This window comes from Vulpes vulpes, chromosome X (assembly GCF_048418805.1).
Source record: "Vulpes vulpes isolate BD-2025 chromosome X, VulVul3, whole genome shotgun sequence".
In the NCBI taxonomy this organism is placed as follows: Eukaryota; Metazoa; Chordata; class Mammalia; order Carnivora; family Canidae; genus Vulpes; species Vulpes vulpes.
The window spans coordinates 42,496,362-42,514,688 of NC_132796.1; the positions used below are offsets into that span (position 1 = coordinate 42,496,362).

An 18,327-nucleotide genomic window follows, 5' to 3' on the forward strand; every position below is an offset into this window, starting at 1 on the left:
CCGTGTCTGCACTGCAACTGGTCTTGCCAAGGCCTCCATTCATATCCATATTGCCTGACACCACTCTCTCTCTCTATGCACATCTTAGGGAACCTCTGGCATTGTGACCGTTCATTTATCCATCTAGTCCTTTATATATATATTTGAGGTGGGAGGGTTATGTAATGTCAATTTCTGTTGTTTTTGAGAAGGTACCAATTTCACACTATGCCCCCCTTTTGACCTGGATATAGTATGGGAAGTCAGGTCAATATGAGCAACAAGCCAAAGAAAGAGTGTCCGTTTCAGGCCCAGAAGGGGGCAGAGGCCCCCAGAAGAAGTGGGGGCGGAGGTAAAACAGCTCCGACAAGGGAAAGCTGTTCAAGAAATGAGGAAGAGCTCCAGGTAAAGGAGGGTTTCACCTCATGCACACTTGAGACTCACAGGATACACTCTGCACAGTGAGCCAGCCCTCTCTTTGAGTAGAAGGAGAGCTGGAGTTTATATATATAGCTTTCTGGAGCTGATCTTAGCTCCTGGTGTGTTGTAGATGAGACTGGGGGCATGGAGGCTTCGCTCCCAGTGGGGGGGGGGGGGGGATACAGAATGTGGCTGGGCTCATAGCAGGAGGTTCATGAAGGAGCCTTTAACCTGGTAAAGGCTTTGATGACTCTGCAGCTGAGCCTGAGCAGCAGACAGTCTTGCCCAGAGGTGGGATGGAAGATGAGACCCAGCCACAGAGGTATGTGCGGATCCCAGCTGAGAGGTAAGGCTGAGTCAGCCAGGGAGCACCAGGTCCTGAGCAGGAGGAGAGACACAAAAGTGCAAGTTACACCAGCTCCCACGCATGGCATCACCAGTGGATCTGGGGGGCAAGAGTCATCCTTCCGTCAGAGACCATCCAGGGGCGCTGTGGGCCATGTAGGTGTGTCATAGTCCCCCTTTCCACATCATCGTGTGGACCTGTAAGCCACACATATCCCTTCCTCACTTGGAAAGGAGTAGGGGGCAGAGGGGAGGGTGGTGGAAATGTGAGGCTGAGCATTTGTATATGTGGACCATTCAGTGATTGCATCCCAGCACACTTACTTGTCATATTAGATGTAAATGAATGGCTTCTTTCTCCCCTTGCCTTCCAGTCCAGGGGGCGGGGGGGGGGGGGGGGGGGGGCGGGGCGGCAGGGCTCATGGTGTAGGTCAGATCAGTCAGAGGACTAAATGAACTAAAGTGCCCTTGTGGTCTGAGGAGCAGGAGTGAGTCTGTGATCTGAGCTCAGCATCCCCACTGGGTTTTCCTCTGCCCACGGCCCATTCAAGCCATCCATGGAAAAGGAGATTAGGGGTGCTTGTCTTATTCTCTGCTTTAACTCAGGAAGCTTTTACCATTCACAGACGGACCCCCAGAGCAGATGGCAGAAAGAAGAGAGGCCCACATGGACACACATAAGGGAGTAATTGACTCAGATGAGGTGAGCTGGGTCTCCTCATGGCCATCCTGGCCCTCCACCGGTAATTTCTCCTTTCACAACACACTCACTCACTTCAGGGCCTGAGTTCTGGAGCTGGGCTTCAGAAAATGTTTCCAGAGCCAGAGTAGGAAGCCTGGAGGTGTGTGCCTAAGAGCCAGCGGTTTTTCTTAGAAGAAGGAGAGGTTTTTCCCTTCTTATGTCTTTTGAAGGTCAATCATGTCAGTTTCCTCCAGGGAGCCAAGAGGCCTAGGTGAGAATCTCAGTAGTTGCTGGCAGACCCAGCAAATATCTCCCAGATCCTTTCCTGGGTGCTGGGTCCTCAGAATATCTAATCTTCGAGGGAGATCCTCCCTTTGTCCCCTAGACCTGGCACGGCCTCATGTAGGGACACTGGCTTTTCTTTGGAGTGAGCAGCAATCTGATGCTCCAGTATAGGACACATGTCACAGCTCCAGTTGCTGTCACTGGCCCCAGGGCTGTTCTGTCCATGGAGGGGAGACCATTAGGTACTGGCCACCGCACGGTCATGCAGCAGGAACAGTATCCCACAGGCTTTCGTTAGAGGAAGCTGGAGGAGTTAAAACACACTGACTTAGACCCGTTGCCCCATGTGGTTCTTGGAACTCAGGAAGTCATGCTTTCTACCCCGCTTCATCTGACTGAGACAGTGGTGCCCTGAAGCCCTAGGGCCTCTCTAATGGAATCCAGGGTCTAGTCCTGAAGAAGCCACCAGCCTCTCGTGTCACTCGGGGGATGGAAGGGGTCAACCTGGAGCAAGGGTTCGGTCTCATCACAGTCGTGGTCCACCTGGCCTCCCTTCCTCATCTGGCCTCCTCTCAGATAATGACCCATCCCTCCCTTCCCCATCCAGCAGGGGTAAGGAGCTTTGGAATGCTGGGGTTTCCTTCACAAAGATGTGAGCTCTGATAGTGCCTGGGCTGTGGCCACCTAGCAGTGGCTGAAGTTGCCTTCAGACTGGACCTTGGTCCTTTGCCTAAGAGCATGCACCTGAGTTACTGCATGGTGGCCTGAACAGTGGCCCTTGTGTAAGATCTTCAAACACTCCAGATCTGGGCCACTCCCTGTGCTTCCAAAACCCGCTGGAGCCGGCACACTGCATCCCCTTCATGGTGATCTGAGAACTACACTCTGATCCCAGCTTGGCAGGGGCCAGAGTCACAGGGCAGTCCTGTTCTGCTGCTCTATGGCCCAGACTCTCTGTTCCTCACTGGAAGGACCTCAAAGCCCAGCCTGAACACCACCAGATAGGACATGTTGAGGCCAATCTCATGATCAGGCCTTAGTTTTACAGACAATTCAGACTGTCCAGGCCAGGATCACAGGCGAGGTTCCTGCGAATCAAGAAACCTCTCTGTCGCAGGCACTCTGTCTGAATTTGTGGCCAAATACCCACGTACCCATGTCTGCCATTGCCTAAACCCCAGCCCCCTTACATCCAGTGCCCTCAATAGCAGCACTGCTCTGAGAGCCCCCAGCAGGACTCCTGCCCTCTGATGCCACCTCTGCCACAACTTCCCAACTGCTCCCTCTCCATTTCACTCTAGTCTGATAACCCCATGTTGGACTCTCCCCGGACACCAGCCATTGGGGCTTTTACCTGGAAGATGATGAATCTCTGAAGCCATATCTCCGTGGGTCACAGAAGCACGGCTTGTTTTCATCTGTACCTCCTTCTATTCCGGTGGCTCTTCCCATCAACAGGTCTACCGAAGAAATGTCTGCTGGGCCCCAGAACCCCGTGGGCTGAACCTATGGGGCATCAATACTCAGAGGGCCCAGAAGCCCTGCCAATCTGCAGATGACCCCAGACCCACGTTCCCCATCTCACGGGTGGGCACTGCCATCCACCCAATTCCTTAAGGTGAAATCCTGGGGGTGCTGCCTGGTGTGCTCTCCATAGCCCCAGGACTCTCTGGGACGTGCTCTGGAAAAGGCCAGACCATGATCTTCACGTTGCCACAGATGTGCAAAAGTCCCCCATGAGGGACCCTTCTGGGCAGATACAGTCTCAGCGGGTCCTAGCAGCTGGGAATGCCCCTGGTTTGGGCGGGTTCCCCACAGGAATTCCCGAGAAGACCTGGGCCCTGTAATATACCTGGGAGTTTGAAATCCTCATCTTCTGTTAAGAATTCACTGTCTAAACTCTATTTCTATTTCGGCATAGCAGTAAGCCCGGGATTTCGAACATGGGAGTTGAATATCCGGAAGAAATCGCTCAAAGGGAAAGTTTGGGGAGGCACGTGTCCATGGGTGAGCATGAAACAAGGGATTGCTCAATTTTACTTTTCATCATAAGTACCTGGACCTGTGTGGGCCCTTATCTGAGCATGGGAATGAATTTTGCAACAGAAATTATACTAGAAAGTTTAAAAATGCAACTCCGTAAACTTGGCAGATAAGCCTGACAGCTGATCCATCTCCATCAACTGATACAAATTTCAGCCAACACATTTTCAAAGAATTACTGTGATTTCTCTGATGAAGTTATCTGTACAGTGTTTTCTCCAATCTTAAAGTAACTAAGCACAAAGGATCTTGACAAGAAATAAAAAGTAATACGTTTCATTAGCAAATCCAGTGTTTTAACTTCACACTTGGGTTTTTAGGAACTTTGAGAGCAGCAAAAACAATGTAGTTTTAATGCCCGAATTTACTTTGAAGTGCTTTTCCTTTCCTCACAGCCTATGAGATCTGCCAACCACAGCAGGTAATGATGAAAACCTGCTTGCCTTATGAGGGGAGTCTCAAATTTCTGACTGGAGGTTTTCTCCCTAAGGATGGTTCTGTTGCCACAGCTGCAAACTAGGTTCTCATAGAAGTTTCCAAATAATGGTCACGCTGGGGTCACATTCCAGACTCTCTAAATCACTCTCTGGGGATGGAGCACCAGCATAGGTCCCTCTTTTTTTTTTTTTTTTAATTATTAGTAAGTTTTAAATTTTACTTCCAGTATACTTAACATGGTGTTCTATGTTTCAGGTGTCCAGTACAGTGACTCAACAATTCCATACATCACCGGGTTCTCATCAGGACAAGTGCCCTCCTTCTTCCCCAGCTGTTTTGTTAAATTCCACCAGTGAAATCATATGATACTTGTCTTTCTTCTTATTTCACTTAGCGTAATAATCTCTAGCTTCATCTGTGTTGTTTCAAATGGGAAGATTTCATTCTCTTTTATGGCTGCATAATATTCCATTGTATGTGTACACACCACATCTTCCTTATCCATTCATCTATCCATGGACGCTTGGGCTGCTTCCACGATTTGGTTGTTGTAAACAATGCTGCTGTGAACGCAGGGGTGCATGTATCCCTTTGAATTAGTGTTTTTGTATTTCTGGGTAAATACCCAGCAATGTGATTGCTGGATCATAGGGTAGTTCTATTTTTAACTTTATTAGGAGCCTCCAGACTCTTTTCTAGAGCGACTGCACCAGTTTCTGGGACCCACGGAATCATGACCTGAGCCAAAGGCAGGTGCTTAACCCACTGAACCTCCCAGGCGCCCTGGTGTTGAGTTGTTTGTAAATTGCTCCAGGAAAGAGTCGCTGTGCAGCTGAGCTTGAGAAGCATTGCTGAGCTTCACCTGTCCGGCGTTAAATAGAATCTTGGACTTTAGGGCCATATGTACTGCTACAAAATTAAAAAAAAATTCCTTATATGTCTTCTCTTGCAGAACTTTTTTTTTTCTTTTTTAATTTGAGTCTAGTTGACACACAATGTTACATGAGTTGCAGGTCCATATCACAGTGATTCACCAAGTCTAGTATTATGCTCTGCTCCCCACAAGCATAGCTACCATCTGTCACCATACAGTGCTATTCCAATACCATGGACCATATTCCCTATGCTGTGCCTTTCATCCAGTGACTTATTCCTTCCCTGGAAGCCTGTATCTCACCCTCCCCTTCACTCAACTTTCCCATCTACCACCCCCCTTCAGTTGGCTTTCTGTGTTCATATGTCAAGAGCTATTTGTGACATATTTATTTTACACCATATTTAGAACAATTTCAAGGACTCAGAGTGTGTTTGTGTGGCAATGTCCCCTTCCTTACATGACAGGCAGGGGGAGGAGGGTGGGGAGGGCCTCGAGGATGGACAGGCAGCAGGATTTCCATTGTCTTGGTCACCCCTCTGCTGTGGATGCCCCCTGGCTTGCTGAGTGGATCAGGGAGCTCTGTATGTGTTGGGGGGGGGGGAACATCCCTCCCCACTCTACATGTCTTCCTGTGGCCAGAGGTTGAAGCTAACAGCGAGGCTGGTTGCCAGGGAATCCGCAGCCAGTTCTAAGTGATTCCTGAAGGATGGAAAATCCCGAAGAGGGTTTTCAGATGCACAATGGACTATGGGAGCCTGCCCACAGCCGTGGATTTCTGAGCCAACCACTATGTTCATCCAGTGGGTGTCTGTGCACGAGAACACAGAGCACACGCACGGATGTGTGCACTCACCAGCACTCCTTTCTGTTGTGCACAGTGACTCAGTCTGGCGGGAGCAGCTAGCACACATGGAAGAGGCAGGTGATGATGGGTCCTGCAGGCAGGACCCAGAGAACGTGGGAAGAGAGACGGGACAGTTCCTTAGTTTTATAAAATCAACGGCGTACCTTTTCCTCTATGACTTAGGCATCTGCATTCCATTTTCTAAAGCCTATCATTTACATACCACAAAATCCACCCAATGAAAGGGTCCAATGTAGGGACTTGTAGCAGATTTACAGAATTGTGCTTCCATCACCACGATTCAGTTTTACAACATTTCCATCACTCCAGAAAGACCCTGTGTACCCGTCAGGACTCAACTCCCATTACCACCTCTAGGCTGAGGCAAAATCTAATGTTCTCTCTGGGCATTTCCTCTAAACTGTCTCTTGCTTCAAGTGGACTTTTGTGTCTGTGTTCTTTCACTTAGCAGAACACTGTGGAGGCTCATCCATGTTGTAGCAGACATCAGAAGGTCACCTCTCTTTGTAGGTCAGTGCCATTCTACTGCATGCTATGCCACATTTTGATTATCCTTTTACCAGTTGACAGGCGTTTCGACTGTTTCCTTTTTGTTGTTGTTGTTGTTGCTGTGAACGTCTGAGTACAAGTCTTTGCCTGGCCATAGGTTTCGTTTCTAGTTTCTCCATGCCTTCATTCTTTGTCTTGCATGGTTGCAACTGGACAGAACCTTCAGCCAATTTTGGAAGGAAACGGTAGGGCCGACATCCTCACCTTAGTCTGGATCTCAAGGGGAAAGCATTCCTTCTTTCACTACTAAATATGATGTGACAAGAGACCTATTTTTCTTCTAGATACCCTTCATTAGAACGAGGACGTGCCCTTCCTTCTAGCCCTACTGTGGCTAAGCATTTGTATCACAAATGGGTCTTGATTTTTGTCAAATGTCTTTTCTTTGTCTATGATCAGATGGTTTTTGTCCTCATTACACTATGATGGTGTTTACCCTAATTGTATTTTGAATGTTAAAGCAATATTGCAACCTGGGATAAATCTCCCTAGCTTAGACACACACTACCTTGTAAATGCTGCTGGATATGGTGTGCCACTTCGTTGAGGACTGATGTATGGACACCTGTGATAGATCTTGGCTTACAGTTTACTTGTGTTGTCATGTCTGGCTTTGGTAGCAAGGTAATACTGTCTTCATAGGATGAGTTAGGACATGTTCCCTCCTCTCTGTTCTGGAAGAGTCTGTGAAGGATGGATATTATCTCTTCCTACAGTTTAACAGAATTCAGCAATGATGCCAGCAGGACCAGGGCTTTTCTCTGCGGGGGGGGAGGGGGAGGAGGATTTTATTTTATTTTATTTTATTTTATTGTATTGTATTTTATTTATTTTATTTTTGTATTTAGTCATTCACGAGAGACATACAGAGAGAGAGGCAGAGACACAGGAAGAGGGAGAAGCAGGCTCCTGGACGCAGGGAGCCCGATGTGGGACTTGATCCCCGGACCCCGGGATCACGCCCGCCCGGAGCCAAAGGCAGACGCTCAACCGCTGAACCACCCAGGCGTCCCAAGTGGAGAGGCTTTTAATTCACAAATTCAATTTCTTTACTTGGGAGAGGTACATTCAGATTTTCTCTGTGAGCATTCCATTTTACCTTCATTCTCTCCCTGGATTTTCTTGCCTCCTGGTGGCTCTGCCTCTGCCTCCGCTCTGGAACCTGGCATGCTGAATATTTCTAGACGTCACTGGATCCCGACTCCTAGCCAGTAACTTGGGACCGTATGCTGTATCAGATGGGACCCTCGGATATGCTGATACACTTGATATGTAGGCAAGGGGACAATGCCTTTGAGGTGGGGATGGGGTGGCACCAATGGGTCTCTCAGTTACACCCACCCACCCATTCTCCATGAGCCCCCAGGTAAGCCATAAGTCTGCACTCATAAGTCTGCGCTCACCCTCAGCAAGGCCCAGGTCCACACTGCTCCATCCTGATCCTTCCCACTCTCTCACCTCCTGGCAAGAGAGCTGCACAGGGGATCCATGACAGCTCTCCGCCACAGGTATGGATGTCACAGCTCTCCCCGAGTCAAGGCTCAACTCCCAAGAGCCGTGACTGCCTTGCGGTTATTCCAAACTTCCCTGCCCCAGCAGCCTGCCTAGCATGGAGTGGGGGGGGGGGGAGGCAGGGGGAGACAATGAAATCTTCATGAGTGGCTAAATATTTGATTTAGCCACAATCAAGTGGTTGGCTGCCTGGGCGAGGCCATCTTTTTACCATCTCTGTGAACTCTGCCATGTGGAGATGACTGCCCCCATCCCAGTGCATTCTGGAGAGGGTTCAAGGATGTAGCTAGGTTTGTGTGACGCTGAGCAAGTCACCCAACCTCTCTGTTCTCTGCTTTCCCATCTACTAATTGACCTTGAGTTCTTGCTCAATGATGAGTGTTTGGGAGCAGGTTACATAAGCTGCTCTATGGAAATATGTAGAATGGTGTCTGAGAGCTAGTACAGGATCGATAAAGTGAAATGCCACGTTACTCCTGCTAACCGCACCCAAGTGACCAGTCCGAATTTAGGTTTCAGAGTTTCAAGAAAGAAAAGTCCTACTTTATTTACCTTCTCCCTTCAAGTGGGAGACAAGCCTGGCAGGGTCAGTTGAGCTCCTAAGCTCTCCGACAAGATCACAAGTTCAGAGCATAATAAACATACCTGTCCTCAAGCCACTTCCCTCTGCAGGAGACTCATAGATGTCTGCAGCAACACAGCTGTGGTGGCTAACTAAAAATAGAGACTGTCAGAAAACAGAATGTGTTTTCAGTTCAGAGGAGTTGCATGGGCACTTCCTGGGTGCACAGCATTGGATTCTGTGTGTGTCAGGGGCGGGGGAAGGAGGAAGATTGATTCATTCATGCCTCCTGAAATGAAAAGGCACGTGTCTAAATCCTAAAATGACTCTTAAATATCTCCACGATGCTCTGGTTGTCAAGCAGCAGTCATGAAGCTGCTGTTCACATGCAGTGACTCAGGGACACCAGGCAATGAAGGCAGAATGGCTCCTGAAGATCCTGTGGCCAGGGCAACCAGCACCATCCCACAGGACCTCCTACTGTGGCCAGTGGACTCTGCTGTGGCCAGGAAGACTCTCTTCCACTGGCTCCACCTGGATGATCTGAAGGCTGGTCCTCCTGCAGGGCCACCAAGGGTGACTTGACGGGGTTCCCTGGTGCCCTTCCCGTCCCTTGCTCCAAATCCGCACAGTTTAGAGCTCATCCCATAAACCACCATGATCTACTGCTGTAGGACTGAAATGTCGTGGTCTCACAAACAAACAACAAACAAACAACAAACCAGTATGGATCAAGAAACCAGAATCAAAAGCTATTTTCCTTTCTTATGTATATTTATTAGGTATGCACAGTGAGGTAACCCATCAGAAACTCCGCCAAGGAGAATACAATCAATGTTACAAAGCAGGGAAACACTGACCTACAGTTAGCTCAGCATATTCATAATGGCTTACACAGATAACACAATGGTGAAACACCACATTCCAGTCCCGCGTCCCTTTCTGCACGTTGTTTAGCATCAGATTCTTGGAAGTGGATCTCAGTTGAGCACACGTTGCATTCCGGCAGAACTAGTGTTGCTTCTGGGAGGCAGTCAGTGAAATGGCACAAAAGCACATGGCCATCAACAGGGCATTCATGCTACAGAGAAACCTGGTATCTTATTGACAACAAGGCAGGGAGGAGAGACAGAGATCTGGGGTGGGAAAGTGACAACATGCATCATGGGAGCCATGATACAGAAGTTAAGGACCTCTGGTATGCAGTGTTCCATAGAAAGCCCCACGGTGATCCAGAAACTCCAGGCAGGAAAAAGTAAGACCTTCCTGGGATTGGATCCATGCTCACACTGACAGAGTTTTCAGTCCTCACACTGCTCTTATTTCTCTATCTTCTCTGATTGCTTCCTGTTTGGTCCCCAACAGGAATCCGAGCTCAGGATCTGGCAACACCAGCAACCATGTCCAAATCCACTCAGATCTCTGCTACATGAGGACGAGAGCCTCAGTTTTCCTTCAACCACTGTTTTAGGAGCCTCTGAAACATTCTTTTGCTTTCCTGCTGCATCTCCAGTTGGAGCTTCTCCTCTCTCTCCTGCTGTTGGAGCACCCCTTCAGGCAGAAGGCCAGGCCGGTTGGTTCCCAGGCTGAGGGTCAAGCCGCTGAGGCCCTGCACCAGCGTTTCCCAGGAGGAAGGATGTGGGGCCCCTTTCCTCTCTGCAGGCATCCCAGAGACATTGGGCCTATGGCTCTGGCAGTATCGACATTCACATCGGAATCCGTTCTGATCTCTATCACCTGATGAAGAGATCCTGGCATTTCTTTCAACCCGATAAGGCGCCACGTGATCAAGGTGTCGCCGTCTCATGTGCCCCAGAAGTGTTCTCTTCCTCTGAGGGGATGCTGACCTTTCCCAGCGCCTCTCCTGTAGGGTCTTGTCATCCCTGTACTGCTGCTGGGGCAGCCCCTCTGGCAGAGGGGCAGGGTATTTGGGGCCAGGACTGCTTTTGAGGTCCCCGAGGCCCATCATCAGCAGTTCTGAGAAGGAAGGAGGGGAGGCTGCTGTGACTTCCCGGGAAGTCTCTTCAGAGATCACCGGGGAAGATTCCGAAATCAGTGTTGGGTTACACTTCTGGAGTGGATCCATGGAGGTGTAGTTGGTGCTCATAGCTCCACCTGGCCCTTGGGTCTAGAGAGGAAGGTGGAGGTGAAGGCTGTCAAAGAGCTGGAAGATAGCAAGGGAAGGACACGGCCAGAAGAGCCCAGACTGCAACACACGGCGATAAAAGAAGAAAGAAAACCCGTTATTATTCCTCTGACTTAACCTTTCCGTGCCACCGTCTCCTACCTGTTAAATGGGGGCAACAATGAGCTCTACTCCCTAGGATGGTTCTGTGGTTTAAATGAGATAATACGTTTCCAAGAGCTCAGAAGACTGATGGCATATGACCAAGGTCTTAAAAGCGTGATCCGTTATGGCGTCCACATGACCTATAATGCAAAATGATGCCCTGCAGTCAACCATGGTGATTCCCTGCTGACTTTTTTTTTTTTTAAGATTTTATTTATTTATTCATGAGAGACACACACACACACAGAGAGGCAGGGACATAGGCAGAGAGAGAAACAGGCTCCATGCAGGGAGCCCGATGTGGGAGTTGATCCCGGGACTCCAGGATCTCGCCCTGGGCCGAAGGCAGGCGCTCAACTGCTGAGCCACCCAGGTGTCCCCCTGCTGACTTTTTATATCTGTTCTCAAGCATAATTGTAAGGACAATCCATGTGTGGCTAGCATGTGCTCTCCTCGCAAGTGTTCGTGTACTTTTGAAAAGCAGACATTTGCTAAAATCTAAGTATTTCCACCACGGGGAGGGACACATTCTTTGGAATTTTCACTGGCTTTCATCTAGTTAAAAGGATGTTGAAGCCTATGGAAAGAATTTCAAAATCCCTAGGAAGAATAAGAATTTACTAAAGTATAAGAATGGAAATCAATGAAATTTCTGACAAGACAGATTAGAGAAACTCAAATCAAAAGTTGCTTCTTTGAAAGGATCGATAAAATTGACAAACCTCTCACAGGACGATGAAGGAAATGAAGAAAGAGAGGGAACAAAAGCAAGATACAGCACACTTCCTGCTTTCTAGCCAAATGACAGAGCCAGAGTAATCAGAACAGTGTGGCACTGGCATAAAAACTGACACACAGGGATCCCTGGGTGGCGCAGTGGTTTGGTGCCTGCCTTTGGCCCGGGGCCCGATCCTGGAGACCCGGGATCGACTCCCACGTCAGGCTCCCTGCATGGAGCCTGCTTCTCCCTCTGCCTGTGTCTCTGCCTCTCTCTCTGTCTCTCTGTGTGACTATCATGAATAAATAAAATCTTAAAAAAAAAAAAAAACAAAAACTGACACACAGACCAATGGAACAGAATCGAGAGCCCAGAAATAACCCTATGCATATATGGTCAACTAATATTTCACACAGGGGTCAAGAATACTCAATGGAGAAAAGATATCCTCTTCAATAAATAGTGCTGGGAAAATGGCATATTCACATGTCAAAGAATAAAGCTGGATTCCTGACTTACACTCAACAAAAATCAATTTGAAATAGATTAAAGACTTAAATGTGGGGCACCTGGGTGGCTCAGTGGTTGGGCATCTGCCTGTGGCTCAGGGCGTGGTCCCGGGGTCCCGGAATTGGGTCCTGCATCAGGCTCCTCATGGGGAGCCTGGTTCTCCCTATGCCTATATCTCTGTCTCTCTCTCTTTCTGCATCTCTCATGAATAAATAAAATCTAAAAAAAAAAAAAAAGACTTAAATGTAAGACTGGAAACTATAAAACTCCTAGAAGAATACATAACAACAAAGCTCCTTGACATGGGTCTTGGCCATGAATTCTTGGATGTGACACCCAAACCACAGACAACACAATCAACAAGAAACTTCCCCTCACTGGAAAGCTGCACACCAAAGAAACCGTCAACCAGGTGAAAAGATAACTTACAGGATGGGAAAAAATATTTGCAAACCGTATGTCTGTCAAGGGGTTAATATGCAAAATATATAAAGAACTCATACAGCTCCATAGCAAAAAGGCTAACCGTCCAATGTAAAACTGAGTAAAGGATGTGGATAGACATTTTTCTAAAGAAGAGGTACAAATGGCCAATAGAGAGATGAAAAGTGCTCCAAACCAATAATTATCAGAGAAATGTGTGGGGAACCACCTGCGGAGCCTATCTGAGAACTGAATCTCGTAGTCCTCAGCACACTGGGGACATGGGAGATCCTGAGTCAGCACACTGACTCTTGACCACCTTGTTCTCCAGATACAGCTCCTCTGCTCCCCACCCCCTCCGAGTCAACCGCCTATTCTTTTACCCTTTGAAGTAAACATGTTTTTCTCTGCTTCTCAAAGTTAATAATTCCTATAGCCAATCTGCTAACTCTCTTAATAAAAACTGGAGGAGACAAAGCCTCGGCGTTGGAGTCCGAGTGTGCTTTGAGTCCGAGTCCGAGTCTGACTCTTGGTCCCCCTGTCCCCCAGATTAAAATTCAGCAAGACTCCCGAGTCTTTCTTCATATCGTAGCCTCCGACTATCCTGGATCTGCGGCAGAAATGCAAACCCAAACCACAATGAGGTATCACCTCACACCTGTTAGAATGCCTAGTATTGAAAAAACAAGAGATAAAAATGCTGGCTTGGATGTGGAGAATAAAGAAATCATGGGGCACCTGGGTGGTGCATTTGGTTGAGCACCCAAACTCTTGGTTTCAGCTGGGGTTGTAATCTCAGGGTCCTGAGATGGAGACCTGAGTTGGGCTCCACGCTCAGCACAGAGCCTGCTTAAGTTTCCCTCTCTGCCCACCCAGCGCACTCTCTCCCTCTCAAATAATTAAATCTTTAAAAAAGAAAGAGGGGCACCTGGGTGGCTCAGTCAGTTAAGTGTCTGCCTTTGGCTCAGGTCATGATCCCAGGCTCCCTGCTCAGTGGGGAGCTCAGTGCTTCTCTCTCAAATAAATAAATAAAATCTTAAGGAAAAAAAAAAAAGAAATCCTGTACACTTTGGCACAAATGTATATTGGCACAGCACTATTGAAAACAGTATGGAGGGGCACCTGGGTGGCTCAGTTGGTTATGCATCTGCCTTTGGCTCAGGTCATGATCCTGGGGTCCCGGGATGGAGCCCCGTGTCAGGCTCTCTGCTCAGTGGGGAGTCTGCTTCTCCCTCTCCCTCTGTCCCTCCCCTTGCTCGTGTTCGCTCTCTCTCAAATAAATGAATACAATATTTTAAAAAAAAATGTATGGAGATTCCTTAAAAACTTAAAAATAGAACTACCATATGATGCAGACATTCCACTTCTGAGAATATACCTGAAAGAGATAAAAACACTATGTCAAAGACATATCTGCACCCCATGTCCTTAGCAGCATTATTTACAATAGCCAAGATATGGATACAACCCTAAGTGTCTTTTTTTTTAAGATTTTATTTATTTATTCATGAGAAACACACACACACACACAGAGGCAGAGACACAGGCAGAGGGAGAAGCAGGCTCCATGCAGGAAGCCTGACGTGGGACTCGATCCCGGGACTTCAGGATCACATCCTGGGCCGATAGCGACGCCAAACTGCTGGGCCACCCGGGCTGCCCCCCTAAGTGTCTTTGATGGATAAATGGATCAAGAACACACACACACACACACACACACACACACACACCCCTACACACACCCGAATATTATTCAGCCATGAAAAAGGAGAAAACCCTGCCATTTGTGACAACATAGGTGGATCTTGAGGGCATTATGCTAAGTGAAATAAGCCATAGAAAGACGCACATGGTATGATCGCACTCATACATGGAATTGGAAAAAGCCTCCTAAATATATAGAAAAAGACGTAAGATTTGTGGTTATCAGAGGTGGAGATTTGGGGAGGGAGAAAAAACTGGAAGATGTTGGTGAAATGGAACAAACATCCAGTTATAAGATAAATAAGTGCTTGGGATATATTGTGCAACATGATGACTCTAGTTAATACTACTGTGTGATATAAATGAAAGTTGTTAAGAGGGTAAATCCTAAGAGCTCCCTTCACAAGGAAAACACGGTTTTCTTTTTGTATCTATATGAGATGCTGGATGCCAAGTAAGCTTATTCTGATAATCCTTTCATGATACATGCAAGTAAAAGTATTATGCTGTATCCCTTATGAGCCACTGCGTGTCAGTTATATCTCAAGAGAACTGGAGAAAAAGAGAGGGAAAGAGGGAGAGAAGAAATAAGTTTCCTTTTTTAAAAAAATTTTTTATTATTTATTCATGAGAATACACAGGAGACAGAGAGAGAGGCAGAGGGAGAAGCAGGCTCCATGCAGGGAGCCCGATGTGGGACTTGATCCGGGGTCTCCAGGGTCATGCCCTGGGATGAAGGCAGGCGCTAAACCGCTGAGCCACCCGGGCCACCCAGAAATAAGTTTCCAATAGCAGGAATGAAAGAAGAGATTTCACTAGAGACCCAGCAAATATGAAAGAAATGATAAAGCAATATTACATTCAATTCCACATATATAAATGCAACAACTCGGAAATGGATTGATTATCCAAAGCCTATAAACTGCCAAAACTCACCCAAGGTGAAGTAACATGCAGAGTTCACTACCGTTCACAGAAATTGAATCAGTTGTTAAAAACTTTGACGAAAATCCCAGATGGTATCAATGGTGAATTCCACCAATTATCGACAGGAAAAACGCATGCATGCACAAATTCTACACAATTTCCTCCAAGAAAACAGAAGCAGAGGAAACACTTGCAAGTGATTTATGAGGCTAGCATTTCACTGACACCAGGAAAACTACTGACCAATAATCTTTCTCATCACAAGTACAAAATTCCTCCACAAAATACCAGCAATGGAATCCAGCAATATTCAGAGAAAATACACCACGATCAAGTGGGTTAGCACAGGAAAGCAAGGGTGGTTCAATAACTGAAACCCAAGCGACATAATCGCCAGATTTAGAATATAACTGGTTAATCAATGTCATCTCCAGTTTAAGATGAAAGAGTAAAAAGAAGAATAAGGGGCACCTGGGTGGCTCAGTGGTTGAGCATCTGCCTTTGGCTCAGGTTGTGATCTCAGGGTCCTGGAATCGAGTCTTGCATCGGGCTTCCCACAGGGATCCTGCTTCTCCTTCTTATGTCTCTGTCTCTCCGTGTCTCTAATGAATAAACAAATAAAATCTAAAAAAAATAAATAAAAATTGAAAATAAATAAGAATGAGAGACTCAATGCTACGCCTACCAAAATTCCAATGGCATTTCTCAGTAACAGAAAAACAATCCTAGGGATCCCTGGGTGGCTCAGTGGTTGAGTGTCTGCCTTCACCTCAGGTTGTGATTCAGGGGTCCTGGGACCGAGTTCTGCACCGGCTCCCCATGGGGAGCCTGCTTCTCCCTCTCCCTATGTCTCTGCCTCTCTCTGTGCCTGTCATTAATAAATAAATAAAATCTTTTTTTTTTTAAATAAGAACGAAAAACAATCCTAAAATGCATCTGGAACAACAGAAGACCTTGAACAGCCAAGGCAACCTTGAGGAAGAAGACAGTTGGAGGTACCAAAGTTCTTATTTCAAAACATAGCACAAGGCTATGTAGTAGTCAATCAGTATGGTACGGACAGAAAGACAGACACAGACCAATGGAACAGAGTAGCAGCCAGAAATAAACCCAATGTGTATAAAGTCAGCTGAGCTTGATGAGGACACCAACGATACACCATGGGGAAAGGACAGTCTTTTGACAAATGGCGCCGGGAAAACAGGATACCCAAGTGTAAAAGGATGAAGCTGGACCCTATGCTACACCACACACGAAAATCAACCCAAAGAAGGCTGAATTTTATTTTATTTTATTTTAATTTTAATTTTTATTTATTTATGATAGGCACACAGTGAGAGAGAGAGAGAGAGGCAGAGACACAGGCAGAGGGAGAAGCAGGCTCCATGCACCGGGAGCCTGATGTGGGATTCGATCCCGGGTCTCCAGGATCGCGCCCTGGGCCAAAGGCAGGCGCTAAACCGCTGCGCCACCCAGGGATCCCCGAAGGCTGAATTTTAAATATAAGACCCGGCACTGTAAAACTCCTGAAAGGAAACATAGAGGAAAAGCTGCATGGCATTGGTCTTGGCAATGATCTCGTGGAAACGACACCAATGGCACAGGCAAGAAAAGCAAAAACTGCCACGTGGGACGACTTCAAACTTAAAAGCTTCTGCACAGCAAAGGAAACCACCAACAAAGCCAAAAGGCAATCTCCAAAATAGGCAAAAACATTTGGAAACCACATATCTGATATGGGGTTGATTTTCAATATTTCTAACAAGCATTTCTAACTCAACAAATAGCCAGAAAACAAACAAACCAATGTAAAAATGGGCAAAGGATGCAAATACACATTTCTTCAAAGAAGACATACAAATGGCCAAAAGGCATATGAAAAGTTGTGCCACATCACTAATCATCGGGGAAAGGCAAGTCAAAATAGCAATGAGATATCTCCCCACACATGAGAGGATGGTTACCGTCAAACCAAACAAACAGAAGATCACAAGTGTGGGTGGGCATGCAGAAACCTGGAACCCTTGCCCACTGTCAGTGGGAATGCAAACTGGTGCGGCCACGATGGAAAGTACTATGGAGGTTCCTCAAAAAACTGAAATTAGGGGTTAAGTGTCTGCCTTCAGCAGAGGTCATGATCCCAGGGTCCTGGGATCAAGCCCCGCATTGGGCTCCCTGCTCAGCGGAGAGCCTGCTTCTCCCTCTCCCTCTCCCTCTGCTGCTCCTCCCTGCTCAGTGCTCACTCTATCTCATGTGCTCTCTCTCTCTCTCTCTCTCTCTCTCTCTCTTTCAAATAAATAAATAAACGAATAAATAAATAAATCTTAAAAAAAAAAAACAACCCTGAAATTAAAACTGTTATAGGTTCCTATTCATCTCTGGGTACCCCCTTTCAAAGCAACAAGATCAAAAAGACAAAAAACCTTCCATATCTTCCAGCAATCCCACTGCTCGGTATATGTCCAAAAAACCTGAAATCAGCGTCTCAAAGAGATGTCTGGAGTCACGTATTTATTGCAGCATTAATCACACACAGTAGCCAGGATAATGGAAACCACCCAACTGTCAATCAACAGAGGAATGGTTAAGGGAAGTGTGGCACATATATACAATGGGATATTATCAGCTGCACAAAAGAGAAGGATATCTTACCATCCGCAGGCCGGGTGCTGTGGATTAAAGAAGCAGGACAGACAGCGCTGCCTCTTACTCCGTGCCTTCCATGTGCCAGGTAATATCAGCTAGGTGTTTCCCATCTATCGTCTCCTGCAGGTCTCCCAACAAACGTCGAGTAGGCAGAGTTACTGTCCTTCTACCAGGAGGACTTTGAGGCTGAAGGAGAGAGGCTGAAAGAGCAGGGTGTGACCTGGAATCCAGTGTGAGTGTAAACTGAATTCTGGGGTGGAAGGAGGGGAGTTTGGAGATGAATGCAGGCACAGGGACACAGACCGCTCCAATGCCATATGGCAGAAATGAAGTGTCACATGCTCTGGTACCTGCCCTGCACCCCCACCCCCACCCCTGCACCAGAAGTGGCCCCTAGCTATCTGAGGCTAGAACTGGAGTGAACTGAATTGATGCACAGGATGGAAGATTATGTATACTTGTGTACATCATCGTGGGGAGACCCACGATGGAAAAGCCAGCCTCCTGGTGAAGGGTCATCTATGCGCGATGCAAAGAATGAGAAGAGTGTGG

At 47.2% G+C, this 18,327-nt stretch overlaps 1 protein-coding gene and 1 long non-coding RNA gene across 42 annotated transcripts in view; one reads left to right on the forward strand and one right to left on the reverse strand.

The window, feature by feature from the left end:
- The first annotated feature begins 1,231 nt into the window (after window positions 1-1,231).
- LOC140596052 (uncharacterized) lies at window positions 1,232-5,126 on the forward strand. The gene is made up of 4 exons (XR_011998084.1): window positions 1,232-1,447; window positions 3,013-3,169; window positions 3,636-3,718; window positions 4,448-5,126. It is a non-coding gene; the product is annotated as an uncharacterized lncRNA (long non-coding RNA).
- A 4,186-nt stretch (window positions 5,127-9,312) lies between these two features.
- The window catches only part of FAM156A (family with sequence similarity 156 member A), a 64,993-nt gene continuing 55,978 nt past the window's right edge, over window positions 9,313-18,327 (reverse strand). For 4 of the 41 annotated variants that reach the window (XR_011998152.1, XR_011998142.1, XR_011998150.1 and 1 more), the window contains 4 exons: window positions 17,782-17,975; window positions 15,601-15,731; window positions 13,842-13,876; window positions 9,313-10,763 (listed from right to left, as the gene is read on the reverse strand). Coding sequence is in view for 10 of the 41 variants with exons in the window: in XM_072743545.1 (XP_072599646.1) it covers window positions 10,002-10,664 (663 nt within the window). In the remaining 31 variants the exon portion in view is untranslated. Of the gene's footprint in view, window positions 10,764-13,620; window positions 13,877-15,600; window positions 15,754-17,552; window positions 17,692-17,781; window positions 18,026-18,327 lie in introns of those variants that run through there. The other 37 variants (XR_011998135.1, XR_011998137.1, XR_011998138.1 and 34 more) reach the window with 21 other exon arrangements.